Source organism: Pleurodeles waltl, chromosome 3_1 (genome assembly GCF_031143425.1).
Source record: "Pleurodeles waltl isolate 20211129_DDA chromosome 3_1, aPleWal1.hap1.20221129, whole genome shotgun sequence".
Classification (NCBI taxonomy): domain Eukaryota; kingdom Metazoa; phylum Chordata; class Amphibia; order Caudata; family Salamandridae; genus Pleurodeles; species Pleurodeles waltl.
In genome coordinates, this window is record NC_090440.1 from 1,776,527,995 (window position 1) to 1,776,546,087 (window position 18,093).

At 41.7% G+C, this 18,093-nt stretch overlaps 1 protein-coding gene across 1 annotated transcript in view; it reads right to left on the reverse strand.

Moving 5' to 3' along the window:
• Nucleotides 1–18,093, reverse strand: part of IGF2BP2 (insulin like growth factor 2 mRNA binding protein 2) — a 479,778-nt gene that overhangs the window by 50,958 nt on the left and 410,727 nt on the right. Inside the window, exon 15 of the mRNA XM_069225797.1 lies at nucleotides 1,187–1,300. Coding sequence (XP_069081898.1) covers nucleotides 1,187–1,300 — 114 coding nt within the window. The remainder of the gene's footprint in view (nucleotides 1–1,186; nucleotides 1,301–18,093) is intronic.

Sequence of the window (18,093 nt, forward strand, 5' to 3'; positions counted from 1 at the left end):
GAAGGGAGGGGGAGGGAGGAGCAGCTGGGAGGTGCGGGCGGGCGGGGGAGCGGGAAAAAAAGGCACAGAACGGGGGGAAAGTGAAAAAAGGCAAAAGGCCAAAAAAGTGAAAAAAGTGAACAAGACAAAAGTGAAAAAAAGCAGAGGAAAGCAGAAAAAGAAATGCAAGAAATACAAGAAATGCAAGAATGCAGGTAGGAAAAAGATCGCAGAAGAATGGACTGAGCAGCAGGAGGGCCTCGATCCCTTGGAGCAGCGAGGGCGGGGAGGGGGAGACACGTGCAAGGCTTGGTGGTGCTGTGCGCGCGGGGAGTGTTTTACCTGGCCAAAACAGGTCAGGAGACACTATCAGAGAACTATCACATAATGAGATATAAGCTAATGTTATTGAAGTAAAGATGATTCTGAAGGTTATTAACAATACTCGTGACAGCAATGACCACAGACTAGGTTGCATGATTTTGAATCTTGTGGATCCAGATACAAGGAGACAAAGAAAATGATGATTATGACACTTAAGATCCATACTATGAAAGCACATCACCAAAGGCAAGTCTGTGTGACTGTAATTTGTTCAAGGTCACTGTATGCGAGTGTAGGAAGAAAGAGTAGTAGGAAAAATCTAATTTTCTTTACTGAATTCTCAAAGGCTAGAGGCTGCCAATGGATAAATCCTTGTGTTGATACATCAAGTAAAGTCGGAAAGAAAACAAATTTGTGAGTGGAAGTAGGCAGATGAGTTAGTGTTACGTATGTGCTGTAAAGGTGTCTTGTTGTCGTGTCAAACAAGGGCAATTCCGAAATGGCTCTTTAGTTCTAGCTGAAAGATTATATTATGTCTCTTGAAAATGCTTAACAATTCACAACATGGTAACATCCGAAGAGCAAAAAGAGTCTTCAGAACAGCCTAGGGCGTTTCTAAGATTGTAATGAAGCAATATTCAGTGTTGTAACCAGTTCATCAATCAATGTAGATTCAGGATCCTTTCATGCTTGCAAAATCTAAACTCAAAATGTAGATATTATTTACAGGAAACTGTTTAGAAGCACTAAAATTAGTCCTTGGAAGTCCAATGTGCAAAAAAAACTATGGTTCTACTTTCCTCATTAGGAATTACAAAACGCTACAAATAAATCCAACTGTAGCCCACTCACAATATTACATTCTGAACAAAAATGTGTTTACCTGACTGGCAAAAAAGTGTCCTAATATTTTAACAATGACTTCTTCGTTTTCGTCAGGTATCTGATCTCGAGGTACTATGACCTCAGCACTTGTTAAATTCTGCAATTCATTTACCTGCAAATAAAGGATAAATATATATGTTTATCAAGAGATTAGAAAGATATTCAACAGGATTAAATCACAGTAGAATTATTCAAGAGACCAGAAACAGTTAAATAAGCAAAAAAGAACAGGATTAATGTGATGAAAAAAACAAACAGCACTCTTTACATACATACTTTTTCCCCTGGCCTGCTTTCTGCAATTGTGGGAATAGCCGGTGATAAAATTGCTCCAGAGAAAAACTATTAAGCCTGTCATTTTTTGCTGTATGATTTTAGCTACCAATTAAGACTTTCTCACGTTGGAATGGGAAGTAAGGTGCAGATATTTTTATTTCACGTTTACTCCATTTCTATTACCAACAGGTGACAGCCGTATTTGGGAAGAAGGCCACAGCTAAAATTCTTTCATTTTACATGTGGGGTATAGTCATGGGACTGGAGCAACAATTGCTGATTAAGTAATGATAGACCGAATGTTAATACAATCTATGCCTAATTTTCAGATTTTAAGCAGAGCCAAATTGAGTTCCTTACGGTTGCTATTGGATGTTCAATCCTACTTTCTTAAGGTACCCTTCAGTTTTTCAGCACACGCTCCCACCTCTTGGTGACTTTCAAGCATTCTCCCCCCTGCAGATATGTCACGCATAGTCGCTGTTTCAGACTTTTCAACTTTGTTCAAGCAGTCCATGGCGATATTTCCATCTGTCTCTGTATATAGACTCATGAAAGCAAAGCCGATATTTACCCACTGTCTCCAAAAAAACGCAAGTCTTGTGCATTATTTCCTACTTTGTAGCTAATTTTTTTCTGTTTTCCCTCTCTTTCTAAAGCAGTGCTTAATTTGTAAATAAAAACGTGCCGGTACCCAAAGCCCTCCTGAAACACGCGGCTTCTGCAATTAAATATGCAAGTACAAATACTGAGGCAGTGTCATCCTGAAGCCATCTCGGGTCTCTTCAATCCACTTACTGTCACTCCCTGCCCCTTCAGCTCACGCTTGCAGCTTTCTCCCACTGTGATGATGCTTTGCTTTTCTCTTCCTCCGTCTTTCCTGTATGTGCCTTTTGCTCGCAGTAAATGCTTGAGGCAGAAAAAAAGTTCAGACCCTCAAAAATATGTGCTGGTGCATTGCACTGGAAACCACAAGCACAAATTAAGCACTGTTCTAAGGGGTCTGGTAGCTGGGAGTGAGTTTTAAGGGAAAAGTCGGTAAATACAACAATCTCCCAGGGGCTCGAGGTAAGGGATTTCTGTGCCCACAATGTTTTTTGAAAAAATACAATATGTTCATATTGCACGATTGTAAGACAGTGTGCTATTAGATAATTATCATTACATTTTTCTAAGCCAATAAACATCTAGAATAGATAGTACAAAACGATCTAGTTTAAACACAATGACCAACGCTCAAAAGTGGACGAAATTTGATAAAGACATCTCCTATGATTTTTTTTTGAATGTGGCAAAAGTATAAACGAGTAGCCAAAAGCTTGTTGTAAAGAGCATGAGGTCAAGAACATTTGTGAAACCTGTAATTTGTTTAGAAACAGCATTACAGAGGGTTAGGGATTTAAAGGCATTTCTAGAGACACCAACACAATGGATCAGACAAAGACAAGTCGCCTCATATCAGAACTCTGCAAAAGCTGTAACTAGTTCGGATAGGAACAGACGTTGTACTAGCTACAAAGGGTTTCCGTGTAAAGTGTTTTCACATTAATCCCAAATTAAGATCCCGGCGATTATCGTAGAATGGGGCTCCGTTGAGAATTTCTTCCAATTAAATGCAAGAAAAAAGACCCCAACGGTGCAACTTCACGGAAAACCTTTACACACAGGCAACGTTATTATGGTTTACAGATAGTTCTGAAAGTGAACTAATGAAATATTCTAATAGTTCGCTGGCTAGCGCTTTATACAGGAGCGATATTTATCCACAGCAGCAAACCTTGTATAGAGGTGCGCACAGTAAAACAACTGAGTAAAGTCATAAAATTCTCTCCATATTTTTAGATCTGGCATATAGCGCAGGTGTCACCATGGCTTATGTGATCAACCTACTGATATAGGACTATTGCAGGGAGTACTACAGAGAGAGGTTTTGCCCACATGTTGGTGGACAAGAGTACGTTGTGATTGGACAGATGTGTGCTACCACAGAAATAGTGCTTCACCTCCACGCCGCTCCAGTTATTTTGTTTATCCAGATGCCTGATCCAGCAGCAGAATGGCTGCAAAGAGAAGTCTCAATAACATGCAAAAAGTTTCAAGCTTACAATGGGAAAGATTGTGAAATTTCGGTGGCAGCACATGGCACTGTGATTCTGTTAGATTGTGTTCTTCGGTAAGTAGATCATTTATGATATTTACTCTGGAAACAGCACGGATGGGAGGAGGGTGGTCATGAGGAATGTACTGCGGTTTTCTAGTTCCATCACCATACGCTTCCATCATTAACTTTAGAATTCAGAATGGTTGTGCCATTAAGAGCCGTGTGGGATGCCCAGGGCTATACTAATCTAAGTGGATTTTAGATATGGCCTGACAGCGCAGCTGTCACGTGACCTCATGTGATCAACAAAAAAGATCTAGCAGAGTACTACTGAGAGAGTTCCTAAGCCTCCACAAACGTTTGCTTCCTTGGATACAGGATTTGATTCCACTAAAACCGCTGCTTGTATTGCACTTTTCGGCTTGTGGTAAAGCTTATACTCAACGCAGCAGGACTGAGCTGGTCATGGTGACAAGTCAATGATCATGCTATAGGCCTGATCTGATTGTTATGAAATGTTCAGATAAAGGAACTAGTGTAGACATGTTTATTGTGAAATGCATATCAAAATCAATATACATTTACAGGTGAATTGTTATTACTCTTATATCAAAGCCTACTTATGGGTTTTTAGTTTTATGAAATTTCATAGATTTCTGTAGTAGTCAAAAGGTTTGGTGCTGGCTACCCCTGTGACAGACTATGGATATGGAAGATCTGCTCTGTGAGATTCGTTGTTCGGACCTCTTAAGAGACAGTAATGTGTTCATGCAACTGTGACTTTATATGCCTTTCTAATTGTATAACTGTGTGCCTGGTGGCAGCTTTGTGGAAAAGCTTACTCTCAAAACTATAGGTCTGAGCTCGTTTTGCTGACAAGCTATTGGCCTCATTGGTGCACTGGGAAACAGTATGTCCCATGTCATAGGTCAATCTGCTTCTTATGAAATGGTATGTAAAAGGCAGTTGGTCGAGCTTATTTATTGTGAAATTTCTTGCCAAAGCCAATAAACCTTTAAGAGTTGGTTATCATCACACTACTTTATGAGCTACAGACTGGTATTTTGTTACACGGAATCTCACAGACAGTAGTTTGCAAAGGTTTTGGCATTAGTCACCCACTCTGAGAAACCATGTCGGTTTTCACTGTGATGTTTCTTGTTAGGATCTATTACGAGAGGTTGTATAAGTTTTGCAAACTTAGTTTTTCTATATATTTTTCATTTTATAGCTGCATGCATGCATGACAGTTACCAGTTTTTGTGCACTTGAATAGGCCAATGTTGCCTATAATATAAATCCAATGGTAAAGGTCATAGGCCTTGTCGGTTCCATAGGAAGAGTCATGCTGGTTCCATAAGTTTGATTGGTTTATTATGAAAAGATATGTGTGATAAATAAAGGTGGATCCTTTGTAGGTTGTAAGGTGTAGATTTATTCAGCTTAGTTACAAGTAAAGCCCCACCAGGAGCAGCATCCTTGCTGCTCAGCCCAATCTCATCAACTGACCATTCACACCAACCAGGCACTCATCAACCTTCCGTGACCTCAAACACTGGCTGGGCAGCAGTGAACTTATAACTAAGGAGAGAATGGATAGCAACAATTCAAGTCACAACAATATGTCAAAGGCAGCAAAACAGACCTAGTAATTGTGAAAAACGTGTTAAAGGCAATAGAATTTTAAGAACAAATCGCTATTACATTGTGTTAAATCCTATAAGTAGGTATTTTGTTACATATAATCTCACAGATTACTGTAGTAGGCAAGGGTTTTCCTGATGGTGACCCACCCAAACATATCCTGGGGGGTAGAAAATATGCACAAAGATAATCCTTATTAGGCACTCCAAGGAGAGATAGTATTTTGCTTTGCCAACTGTAATTTTGTATACATGTGTAGTTTTATGACTCCATGTCTGGTATTTACCTGTGGGAAAGCTTACTGTCAGTACAGTAGGCCTGAGCTTGTTTATGGTGACAAGGCAATGTTGCCAGCTATAGGCTTGATTAATGTGCAGGAATCAGTTATTCCAGAAGCTGTAGGTCTGGTCTGTTTATTAAGAAAAATTATGATAAATGTGGTAGGCCTGTGTTTTTGTGAAAAGCATTGGTTAAAGTCAATCGACCTCTAATAGTGAATTGTTCTACCACTATGCTACAAGATCTGGACATGTATTTGTTACATGTAACTTCACAGACTACTATAGTATGCAGGATTTTGATGTTGGTCACCCACTCTGACAATCCCTGGGAGTATAAGATTAGCACTGTGATGATCTTGTTAGGTGTTTTGAAGAAGAAATGGATACCAATGCAGATCTTTCTTAAATGATTTATTCTTCATAAGGTACAACACCAGAAATAATACAGGATTCCCACAAGTTAATTAGCTCCTCCTCTCAATGAGGACTCCAATCAAAGAATCCTTAAAGTTTGTGCATTCCCTTAAGAGCACTGAGGGAAGACATCACATGCAGAACAAATAGGAGCCTACACATTAGGCCCTGTTGAGAGGTATGAATATTGTTTTGTCAACTGTAATTTTGCAAACATTTGTCTTTTTTAAACTGTATGCATGATGGTTGCCAGTTTAAGTGTACTTCAGTAGATAATGTGTTTGGTACAGTACTACATCAATGGTAAAGGTTACAGGCCTACCAAATCACTGGAAAAAGTTATGTCAGGTTACTTAGGTGTGATCTGTTTAATATGAAAAGTTATGACAAAGCAAGTAGGCCTTCCTTACTTATTGTTAAAAGGGGATAGACTTTTAAGTGAAAATTGTTATTGCACTGTAATAAAGCCTGTAGGCAGGTATCCTGGTTACAACAAATCTCACAGATTAAAATAGGAGGCTAGGTTTTGGTGACCTACCCAAGCAAACCATTGAGGAAGAAGATTATCAATATGGCAATCCTTAATAAACTTTATTAGCAGGGATTCTATATTATTGTGACAACTGTACATTTAAAGGTTGCTGCCTACGAGACAGCACAGCTGTCTGGTTTGCTAAAGAAATCTTGAGGACTCAGAAAGTGGATGTTAGGAATGCATTCTGCTTGTTTATTGCCTTTGGCTTTGTACATCAAGCTTTGTGGCTTTCCATTTTTAAGCTTTATTTGCTTTAGGCTCAGTTTGTCCCTCCCATTGCCTAAACGTCGTTTTCTGAATCTTCCCTCAACTCACTTTCTGTTAAGGGGCCTTTAAATCTTGTTCTCATCTCATCACATTTTCTGTGCATTCAAAGAACGAGGTCAAAAGTCAGGCGATGTCTTACAAGGGTGCATGCCTCGTGTCCTTTCTCTGACTTAAAAGTGACAGGAGTTATATGACAATCTTGCTGGATACTGGGGGTAGAAAAGAGTATTTCTACCATGCAACAACATTTAAATGAACTGTGTAAGTATTTCTGAATATCTCAGATTTATAGAAGCAGAAATGAAGCAAATTGTTTTTTTATTATTTCTGAAGTGTGTTGGAAACAAGTACTTTAATATGATCAAACGAATCATTAAACTAGGTGGTACAATCACATACATTTTCGTCTGTGCACTGTATAGTTTTATTAGTAAAACACATGTCTGTGTAAATTGTAATGGCCATTTCTCTTGCATTTGTGTTGTCTGTAATGGTAGTGTGCTACCACACCATGAATACTCCACACTACTCTACACCACACCACTTCAATTTACACCACTCCAGGCCATTGCACTTTGCACCACACCACACCTCTTCTCTACCCTGTACCGCTCTACTCTATGCCAGTGCACTCTACACCACTCTAATCTACACCACTGCTCTATATCACTTAAGTCTAGGCAACGACAATCATCCACTCTGCACAACACCACTGTACTCTACGCCATTGCACTCTATGCCAATACACTGGAAGCCAATGCACTTTAATCTAACACTCAGCTTTATGGTCCTGTACTCTCTGTTGATCCACTGTATGTCATTCTAATCTACTCTGCACCACTACACTCTATGCCTCTGCACTCTATACAACTTTAAGCCATTACACTCTATGCCACATTACGCAACTGCACTCTACCCTGCACCCCTCCACTCTACGCCACTTCAATCTTCTGTTAAACAATCTACTCTATGCCACTCTACTACACTCTGGAGAAAACAGATTGACTGTAAGCGTTACAAACTTGGCAAGCAGTGGAGAAAGTAAATTAGTGAGACATCAAACTGAAAGAAAACTGTATGTCAATCAGTTTAAGGAAAGCTCTGAGACTTCACCTCTGGAAGGAATATCTTATAATCCTGCAGTTCATAAAACTGTCTCTTCCTGGTCCATTTTTTCTCATTCTTCTTAATGATCTTCTAAAAAGTGTAAAACAAAGAGCACATTCTGATCTTAGGGCCTAACACTTTAATAATTAGATTAGGGGAGAGGATGTAGTGTAATGGCCAGAGCTGTCGATCTTGGAGCTGGGGAACCAGGTTCAAGTCTCGGTTCGACATCCTGTGATTCTGGGGAAATCACTTAATCTCCCCGAGCCTACAAAAAATTAACGTATCCTTGTGTAACGTAACTGATGCTCATGTAAAGCACTCCAATGACTTTGGGTTTCGTTTGTGCTATATAGAACAACAAAACAGACTGCTGCCACAGATGCTTGTTCCGACTGTGTAGGTCTGCACTAGGAGACATAGAGCAATCGGGTAGTTAAAAAAAATAAAAATAATGATTCTCCACTACAGGGGCATGGAGAAAACTCTATGCTTATCAGATACATTATTTCGGTTAGAAATAAATCCAAGCGTTAGAGGTCTATTTCTGAAAAAGAAATATGGAGAAGGCCAAAAAAATAATCAGTGTCTCACTTGATGGTTATTTTTACCAAAAATGAATCTATCAAGTGGACAGATGCACTGTTGGCATCCCCCAAAAGACATCAAAATCTCAATAAGGCTGGTCATGGAGGCAAAGGCCACCACAGACCAAGATCTAAATAACAACTGACTCTAAAGACCACACATTGTTCAGCAAGATCCTGTTCCACTCCAATTTCTCCCTAAGCACTGGCTCTCATTTGCTTAAAGTGAATTTATATAATCTTTTGTATAGCTAATTGTATTAGCATCTCCACTACAATGTATGAGCCTGATGACTCACTTCCAGTGAGGCCCTGGTTTAGGGTTTGCAAATGTGTTTCTCCATTACAAACATGACATATATCCAGTCCGTCCTATTACAAGTGCATTATATCCTATATAGAATTTGTAATAAGGCGAACATGATATCCATTACGTTTGTGACAGAGTAACCTGTCTGCCAAACTCTAAATCACGCGTTTAGCATATTTTCTCTCATTGCATTAAAATGTTCCAAAGTGCTTCAACTGTATGTTTTTAAATTTATCTTCAATAGTCCTTTCCCTCTTTGAAACATGTTAACATTGTCTTGATCCTCTAGTTTCCTTATATTTGTTCACTCCTGTCTTCTTATTAGAATATCTCTGCGTGTATTGTCTAAACTTCTTATTGGTTTAATTATTTTCAAAATGGGGTGCATGTTTGCAGTCAGATCCTATAAAGTATGTGCTCACTGACACATTGCTGCTAACCCCATTTCTTTGCTCAAACTGGCTTCCTACTTAAACATTCGTCTCATGTTCTTTTGAGGTTTTATAACTTGATGAGCTAAGCTGAAGTATTATCAGCATGAGAATTAATGCCCATTGGATACAATATGCCCCACACAAGAAGTAATCATTTTAAGTGCTGTCTCAAGGACAGGAGGAACTATTTTGTGCAGAGACTGATCCTCAGGGAGGCAGTTCCACAAGAATGCATCAGCACAGGTGAAGTACTCATTGCACTTCAGCCGCTGTTAATCTTAGTAATTTCAGAGTCTCTGCTGCGGAGCAGTCTTAGGCACCATTATTTCGTGAGGAGTTTGGAGAGAGAGCCAGGTTTGTTCATGTGTAGGGCTTTATAGACCAGGCCGTCATTTCAAACTCGATTTTTACCTTGATAGGGAACCACTGAAAGTTGCAGTATGGTGGTCAAGCTTTCTTGTTGATAAAATAAGTCTGACAGTGGAAATGCAATAGGACCTTGGAGAGAGCAGGTCCAGGTAACCCTGCAAAGGTACTGATGCCACGGTGAAGGCAACAGATCTGAGTGGAGTATTTGTAAGCAGTTGAAAATAGATGGTCACTTCTCTTGTGAGAGTAAAGGTGAGTGTGTATCATTATCCTGTGAATGTCAGGGACCAGTGTGAGAGGATCCGATAAAGCCTAAGGAATTCACTACTAGAGACAAGAGATGGAGAGAAGTCTTTTACCTTCAGTTGGTCAAGAAAGGTTGAGCACAGCTATGGAACTCTGGGAAAACTCAGACACTCAAATAGATCATGACTGTTCACTGTGTCACGGTAGTAGGGCTGTTATCCAGGGTTCAAAGACACTGTTCAGGTTATTTACTACCCATTAGCTACTGATTGTTAAGACATAGTTAACCTATCCCCTGTGTTAGTTACATCTATATCCATGTCACAATTTCCACAGCAATGTAAAGCGCTACTGCCCTTGTGTTCTTCTCAATGACCTCCATAAGGTAAAGAACTATTGCATTCCACTATCTAAAATTAAACCCGGTAAACAAAACACCACTGGCATGCAACAATTCCTATTGACCACCTAGAATTACTATGTTGAGCACCATTTCTATTCATGTATCTATTCTAAACTCTCACATGCAAAACAGCATTGCCTTGCCACTACTTACAATGTTTTGAGGCGCATAATGTCTCGCTGTCATCCCAGTGTCTACAAAAACTCTTGCTCAGGATACAAAATGTCCTTTTCACACAGCAATCCTTATTGATCCTCAACCTGTAAAGCACAATTGCCATTCCAGTATTCACGTTCATCCCAAGGATGTAAAACCAAATTGTCATGCTGATACCCACAATCGCTATTTATCATGTAAAGCCAGGTTGCCCTGCCCGTGACACTCATTGCCCACAACATGCGAAGCTCCATTTCTGCATCTGTATGAAAATCACTGTTACGACAATTGTACTCATTTTATCAGGGCACGTGACGTCAAATTTCGTCCCTCCCCATTTGCCAGTGGTGCTGGACCAGCCTGTGAGTGCACAATGTAGCCATTCAATTTTGGGACCTGACGGGCACAGGGAGGATCAAGTTATTAAGGTACTTGAGCACTGAGGAGTGCGAGCCCTACTCTACCACGCTACTTGCCATAGCCCTGGCAGAGGGCAGTATAGCAGGTAAATAAGTGAATATTTCAGTGCAGAAAGGTTCAATATTTTGAATCATCAAATTAATCACACAAAAAAGATGCCCATTGGCCTTGCAGCCATATTTTTATTGTGTATGACGTCAAATGGAATTGTTTCAAGAAGATTACTAATACTAGCAATTGGGCTTACAAATTGCAATTTGTTTGTAACATTGTTGATGATTCTAGTTACTGGTTACATACCTTAGGCTATCTTTTGCAGGCTCTAAAGAGATCAACACAAGCCTCAACATACTGCAAATGGTTACTGGGCTTCTGACTTCACAATATGCTGTTTGTGCGGCTGCTACAGTTTTACAGTGGTTTTGAACTTCACTATTTCACATGCATTTGACTGCATGGAATAAAGGTGCCACTCTGTGCCCTCAGGTGCACTACAGGCATACATTCAGTACAAAAGCCACATGCAGTATATCTGACCATGTTTGTGTGGCATACCTCATACATACGATTGCCATTTAACTACAACACTTCAGTATCACTATAGTCAAACCAGTGTGCTGCGAAGCATGGATAATATTCAGTACATCTAATTACATAGTTAAAGTATTAAGTGTATGAGCCTATCTCGCAATAATGAGTTTCAGCCCTTCTGCTAGCACAGCTCAGCCTTTGTCAGGACAGTGTTAGCAAGCAATGGGGAGGGAAATTTCTCATAGCATGTCTGTCAATAAAAGGTGCAAAATGCAAAACTAGTGACTGACCGGAAATATATTTTAGAGTTGACTAGTGGCACAGGGTAGGCAGAGGGGTGACAGGAAAAGGGGAAAAAGAGTAGATTATAATATCTTGGTGTGTTTTAGGGTACATTATAGTCACCCGTACCTTTGTTCTCGTATGGCAAATCTATGATAAAGAAAACAAGGGATGTCTATCAGTAACATTTGCCCATTCACTTAAGTCTACTTTCCCAATATCTATTCTCTTTAAATGGTAAACTTGATTACCTTTGTCCCAGAGAGGGATAGATGAGCCCTGCTTCTCTGAATGCTGGTACGCTCTCTGAACGAACTGATCTGTGATGTCATAGCTTTTTGGCATCTCAGGTCCTGTTTCCTGTGGGGGTAATCATGCTGAGGTCAGATCTAGTGGCTATTTCTGACTATATTCTCTTTACTGCCTGATTTTGATTTGGGGGACGGGGGTAGTGAGGGTAGACATATACTTAGTTCTGTTTACTTTAGCTACTATGAATAAATACAGCTATGTTGGCACTCGCCAAGTGAGAGATTGGTGACTCAAGGCTGGAAAGATACACAGCATATAGTTATCTGAAAACGTTTGTTTCAGAAACTGAAGAGACGAACATTTCTAGAAAAGTATTTTTTGTAATACTCACTAATGTATGGCTTAGTACTCACTAAGACAACAAGGAATTGCACTTACCATTGAACAGAAAACTTGGACTGGCATAGTCTCTGTTCTCTGCGATGCACTGCAAGAATAAGGGCTGTCGATTAAAGAATAGTATTGATATGAAGTAACTGCGATCCCGACAGGGCCACAGTTGCATATTGCCACCATCGTAGGAGTGCAGTGTACCACGAAGAGTATAGATATTATCTTTTTGCTACACACATTTTTATGCTCACAGACAGAATAGGTACGTTTAATTCTAAATGACTCCAGGTTGCAAAAAAAAAAAAAAAAAAAAAAAAAAAAAAAAAACCTCCCCCTCCAAAAAAACCCACTTCATCTGTGAGCCTGTCGTGGTTGCAGTAATAAATCAATGCTAGTTCAAGAAAGACAAACCAGGGGAGGAGTGCAGAAAGAGCCTCGTTTTAGATTACTTTTTTGGCTCACTGACAAAAGTGTTAAATTATTAAAAAGAAAATTCTTCATGCAACACGCTGGCCACCTGCAAAATGCTCGTGCCACTAAACCTGAATTGGGATGGTTGCTTTTTTGGGCGAGTTAAGGCCTGGCTGAAGTAGTAAATATTTTCTGAAAAACTACAACAGATTTGCTTGTTTTGTCATTTATGCTGATCCTAGGCAAAATATTTTAGCCTAACAGAAAAGTATTAAACATGAAATGTAAAGGTTAGTATTTGATCTGAGTTTTTAGGAGCATATGACACCTTTCCTGCAACAGGGGAATGTCTAATTGCTATCATGCATTTATGCGACAATTACTACTATTTGTTAACATATAATTTCTTATCCCTCTTTTTCAGTTCCATAGCCACCGAATCATTATGAATAAACATTGCAATCCAGTGCTATAGAAACACAACATAAAGAAAAACATTGTTTTCACCATGCTTTTGCACAATCACTACTATATGCTGGAGGTACATTGCTCCCACTAGTAAGATATAAGACACAGGAACTCAACAACATTTTTATAAAAATATTTCATTATAGGGTTGTCCGTGAACACCTGTACCAGCCTCCCCTTGATAAAAGACAGGAAGGCTTTCAGAGCCAAGTGGATGACCCTCAGCTCTAGAAGGATGATACTCATCGGTCATTGCTAGTAGCTCTGGGTGGGGAAGGCAGAAGAGTCTGCGCTGACCCAATCATGGTCCAGTAGCCACTGCTGCAGATCTTTTACAGTCTAATCTGGAATCTGGATGTAGTAGGAGAAGTCCCTGTGATGTTGGGCAATGGGACTTCAGATTCCCACAGCAAAACCCACATATGCCACATGGGGTGCTCAGCCAGCAGGTGGCCATCAGGACCAAAGCTTAAAGATCAATATGATAGCCTGAATGTCCTGCACACCCTTTTCTGGGGAAAAGGCATTAAACCAAACCGTGTCCAGGATGGCTCAGATGAAGGGCAGAGTATACAAAGGAGTCAGGTATGACTGCAGGACATTGCTAATGAACCCCAAAGATGACATGAGTTTCACCACAGTGTGGAGGTGGTTGACGACTGCCTGTGGTTAGCCTGCCTTTAACAGCCAGTTGCCAATGTAGTGAAAGACTGCCATCCCTGACCTCTGAAGGTGTGCTGCCACCACCGCCATCACTTTCATGAACACCTGAGGGGCACTGGTGGGACCAAAGGGTAATACGGTGAATTGGAAATGCTCTTCTCCCACCACTAACAGGTAAGTAGGACGAAAAATTTAAATAGGCATTCTGCACCTTCTAAGCCACAATACAGTTTCCATGGTCGATAGCAGGTAAGATCTGGGCCAGGATGAGTATTTTGAATTTCTGCTTCTGGAGGAAGATGTTGAGAGGGAACAGGTCTAGAATGGGCTGAAGACCTTGGTCCTTCTTGGGTACCAGAAAGCAATGGGCATAGCGTAAATAACAATGCCCTACTTCTTGCACCCTCTCAATAGCCACTTTGACCACATGGCTTGGACCTTCTGCCACCAAATGGAGAGATGGCACTCCGTCAGTCATTGGGCGGACAGTGGCAGCTACAGCGGAAAAGGAAGGAAAGATAAGGTCTAGTCTTTGCGGACAATCTGGAGGACCCACTTGTCTGATGTGATCACCTGCCAATTTGCACAGAATGTGTAGATTCTGTCTCCCACTGGGCGGCTGTGCCTCTGGAACAGTAAACTAAAGTGTTATGGTAGGAGGGGCTGCAAGAGGTTGTGTGGAATGAGTGTCAGGCTGACCCTGGCTGCGTGGCATTGGGCACCACAACTTTTCCCATGAAACTGCTGGATTCCCTGCTGGGAAAGGGACAGGCTAGCAGTAAGGAATGCTTCATCCGAAGCCATGGAAGAAATTCTGAAACTATTGCTGTCAAGACAGGGTAGAAAGGCTCAAGGAGCAATCCACACCCCTACTCTCCTTGACACATCCAAGGGCAGAATTAGCCTTGTCCTTGAACAAGCAAGCCTAATCCAAACGTATTTCAATTACACACAGGACTGGACGTCACCCGAGAACCCAGTCAATCGTAGCCACTTGGGTGAATGGCCTGTAACAGAACAGGGCTAAGGTCGAGAGGAACACCAGGGAGGACCTGCACCACTAAGTCCCAAAGGGCATGAGAATAGCAGCCCAGTAAAGAAGAGGCATTAATGGACCACAAGGTCAAACTGGCAGATAAAAAGAGGCATTTTCTGAATGTCTCCATCCTCTTTGATTCCCTGTCAGTGGGAGAAGTAGGAAAATTGTTGGCGTTGGTCTAGATGGTAGAGGCTTGCACCGCAAGTTTCTCAAGAGAAGGTGCTGCAACAAAATGGACTGTTCACCTCGAGCAGGGTGATAATGCCTGCCAATATGCCGATTAAAGGGAGGGTCAGTGCAAGGCTTAGCCCATGTCCCTAGTAGGGTATCTGTCAAGACCTCATTAAAAGGTAGGAGTTGCTCAGAAGCAGTCTGGCTAGCATGCAGGACTTCTGTCAGGATGTTTGTCTTCACCTCAATAGTGGAGAGTTGGAGATGAAGGACTTCAGCCGTTGCATGCATAACCACGACATGGGATGCAAATTCTTCCTCTGCCATCAGGGCAGGAAGAGAGAAAAGGGATGACTCTGGCAAAGGGCCCGACCACTATCAATTGTAATTCGTACAAACCAACTGTCATTGGCATTGGGATGAGTGAACTCCTGACCCTGGTCATAACTGTCATCACAGCCCATTCCAAAAAGAGTGTAAAAGAATACTGCCTGCCATGTGGTAAGGTGAGTGCAGAAACCTCAGTTGGATTCTGTTTTTACATTGATATAATTCAGACCGGCATTGGTGAGAACAATCAAGACCACCTCTTCAGCCAGCAAAGTTGGCATTGACGTGCCCAGACCTGAATTGGGTATGGGTTGCCAGGGGTGTTGTCTATACCCGAGCAGAGGGCAGAAATGGCTCAGAGGGTCCAACTGGTGCAGAAGGAGAACCCGCTAGCAGCAGTCCAGACGGGGGATACCTCTTGGCACAGTGTAGCCCAAAGGGAGTCATTAAAGATCCAAAGAGCCGGAGCATAGTTGAGTGAAACTCTTTGATCTGGCATGGTGTGGTTAAAGGCCCTTGGAACTCTGGCTGTGCTAGAGTCAGCAGCGGAATAGGATTTAACGTCAGTCAATTTCGGAAGTGTTAACAGGTCTGTTGGCAATGCCCACTTGCTTCACCAGGGGTGTGGGAATGGCACAAAGGAGCGGAACTCCACTTTGACTTCTTATGTTTCTTGTGCTTACCTGAGAATTTGAAGCGCAACAGATTTGCTGAGACAGTGGCTCCATAGACCAGGGCTGGACTGGACACCCAAAGCAGCCGTGGCAATTTTGTCAGACCAGCCCCCATAGGGTACATAGAGAGAAAACCTGACCACTACCATGGGGCTTGGGAGGTTCTCCCACCCCAGAACATTTGGGGAAAAAAGGCAAAAACAGTGCATTCTACAACACAATTTTTAATATATATGCAATTGCATTCGTTTTAAAAGCATAGTAAATGTTGACCTTACAGTGCACCAGGATATAGCAATCTTTACTGGGGTTCTTCAACGATTCCCTCACCATCACCTTCTAACAGTGCCACTCATCCCTCTGTAGCCCCTTTCTCACATGTATTTCATTTGTTTTGTAGCTCCTCTCTTTCTAGCATAGGGTGCTGGAGCACTTTACATCACACACACACACACACACACACACATATATACAGAGACAATAAATCATATGTGTACAAATCAATGTATAGAACATGTTGACAAAGGGGATTACAAGGCATAGGATTCACATGTGATCCATACTAGTAGGCATTTCTAAGAGTGCTTGGTCCGGGGAAGCATAAACACAGGATTCAGAATGTAACACAGAGGTTAGGGTTGATTTTACTAATAACCATTTATTTCTACCCAACAAACCCTTTTTTTCCAACATTAGGATAATCAAAGGCTGGGAAAAAACTAACTTTCTAACCTGTACCATGCAGTTTGCATGCAGCTCTTTGATGGTAGTTCATAGCTCACTGTGCTAGATGATGACTGCAACTTATAAACTGCACAGTAACAAAAGAAGCTCTGTGATACAAGCATTATCCCACTGAGCTAGGGACATAAAATGCTGTCGATGATCGCACGTTCGCAGAGTGCACTTTCTTTGCAGCAGACATATAAACCCTCTGAGCTACCCCAGATGAGTCAAAACTGCCACGAGCCAAAACCCCGATCTCTCTCCAGGAGGTACAATAATCGCCAGTTATCTTGGCACTTTTATTGTTGCCTGAAAACTGCTGGATATACAAGGCTCTCTGCAGTGCTTTTATAACTGCAGCACTGCTATAAAACCGGCCCCCAGTAAAAAAAAAAAGCAGCCCCCATCCTTCCAGCCTTGTGGGGAAACGCCCGATGTCCGGTATGGCCAGTGCGGCCTGTCAGGCCTTGGTGTTGACTCCAAGAACGAGCTTTTGAATTTGAAAGGGAGTTTGAGCAGTTCCAGTCTCGCATTCCCGGGTGGCCTGACTTGTAGTCTAAGCAGTTTTTGGAGCTGTGCCTTGACCCCAGATGTCACAAGAAAAACAGGAGGGTATCTGTCGCAGACATCTTTGTGCAACAGTCCTTACAGGGTTTAAAACCTGTCGTCTTAGGGAGTAACATCCCTTGCACACTGTTAAGAGATTGGAGAAAATCCCACAAAAACCGTCTCAGAGATGAGAGAAGCTCTAGATCCTCATCTAGAGGCACGTAAATAAAGAAAAAGATGTCAGTGTGTGGGCCCTGCATGTCACTTTTGAAGCAGAACAGCATCAATGCAGAGCAGCACTGCCTTACTTTCCGGCACACAGATGCCTGAAGAATATTCAAAAAGTGAGGAATCTGCAGCTACAAGCCTATCTATGCACCTGAGCTAAGATAGAGAAAAGGCCTGCTGCCTTTTTCTTGTCCAGTTTCTTAATCTGGAGACTGCCAGTGTCTTGGGCAAGGGTGTGCTGAGGACCACAGAGATGGTGAGGCTGTCTTGAAGATAAACTGGGGTGCTGCTCAGTGACGGCTTTGTAAATGATGCAGCTGATTTCGAAGATGGCGCGGGCTAGGAAGAGAAGCCAATGGTGTTCTATCAGGATGGGTGTAATTTGATCATATTTCTTCAGGCCCTGGATGAGAAGCACAGTGGCAAGTTGGATGCCCTTAAAGGGTGCTAATGTAGGGGCTTGAATTCCATGGAGTAGGCATTATTACCATCCAGATGCAAGAGCGCAAACAGCACTTCTGTCGATGTGGTCTTTATTTTTGGCAATGTGCTCCTTGAGGCAGAAGCTGGAGTCCAGGGTGAATACAAGTGATTTGTCCCTTAACATGGCGACGGACGTGACTGACAGAACTTCCCCG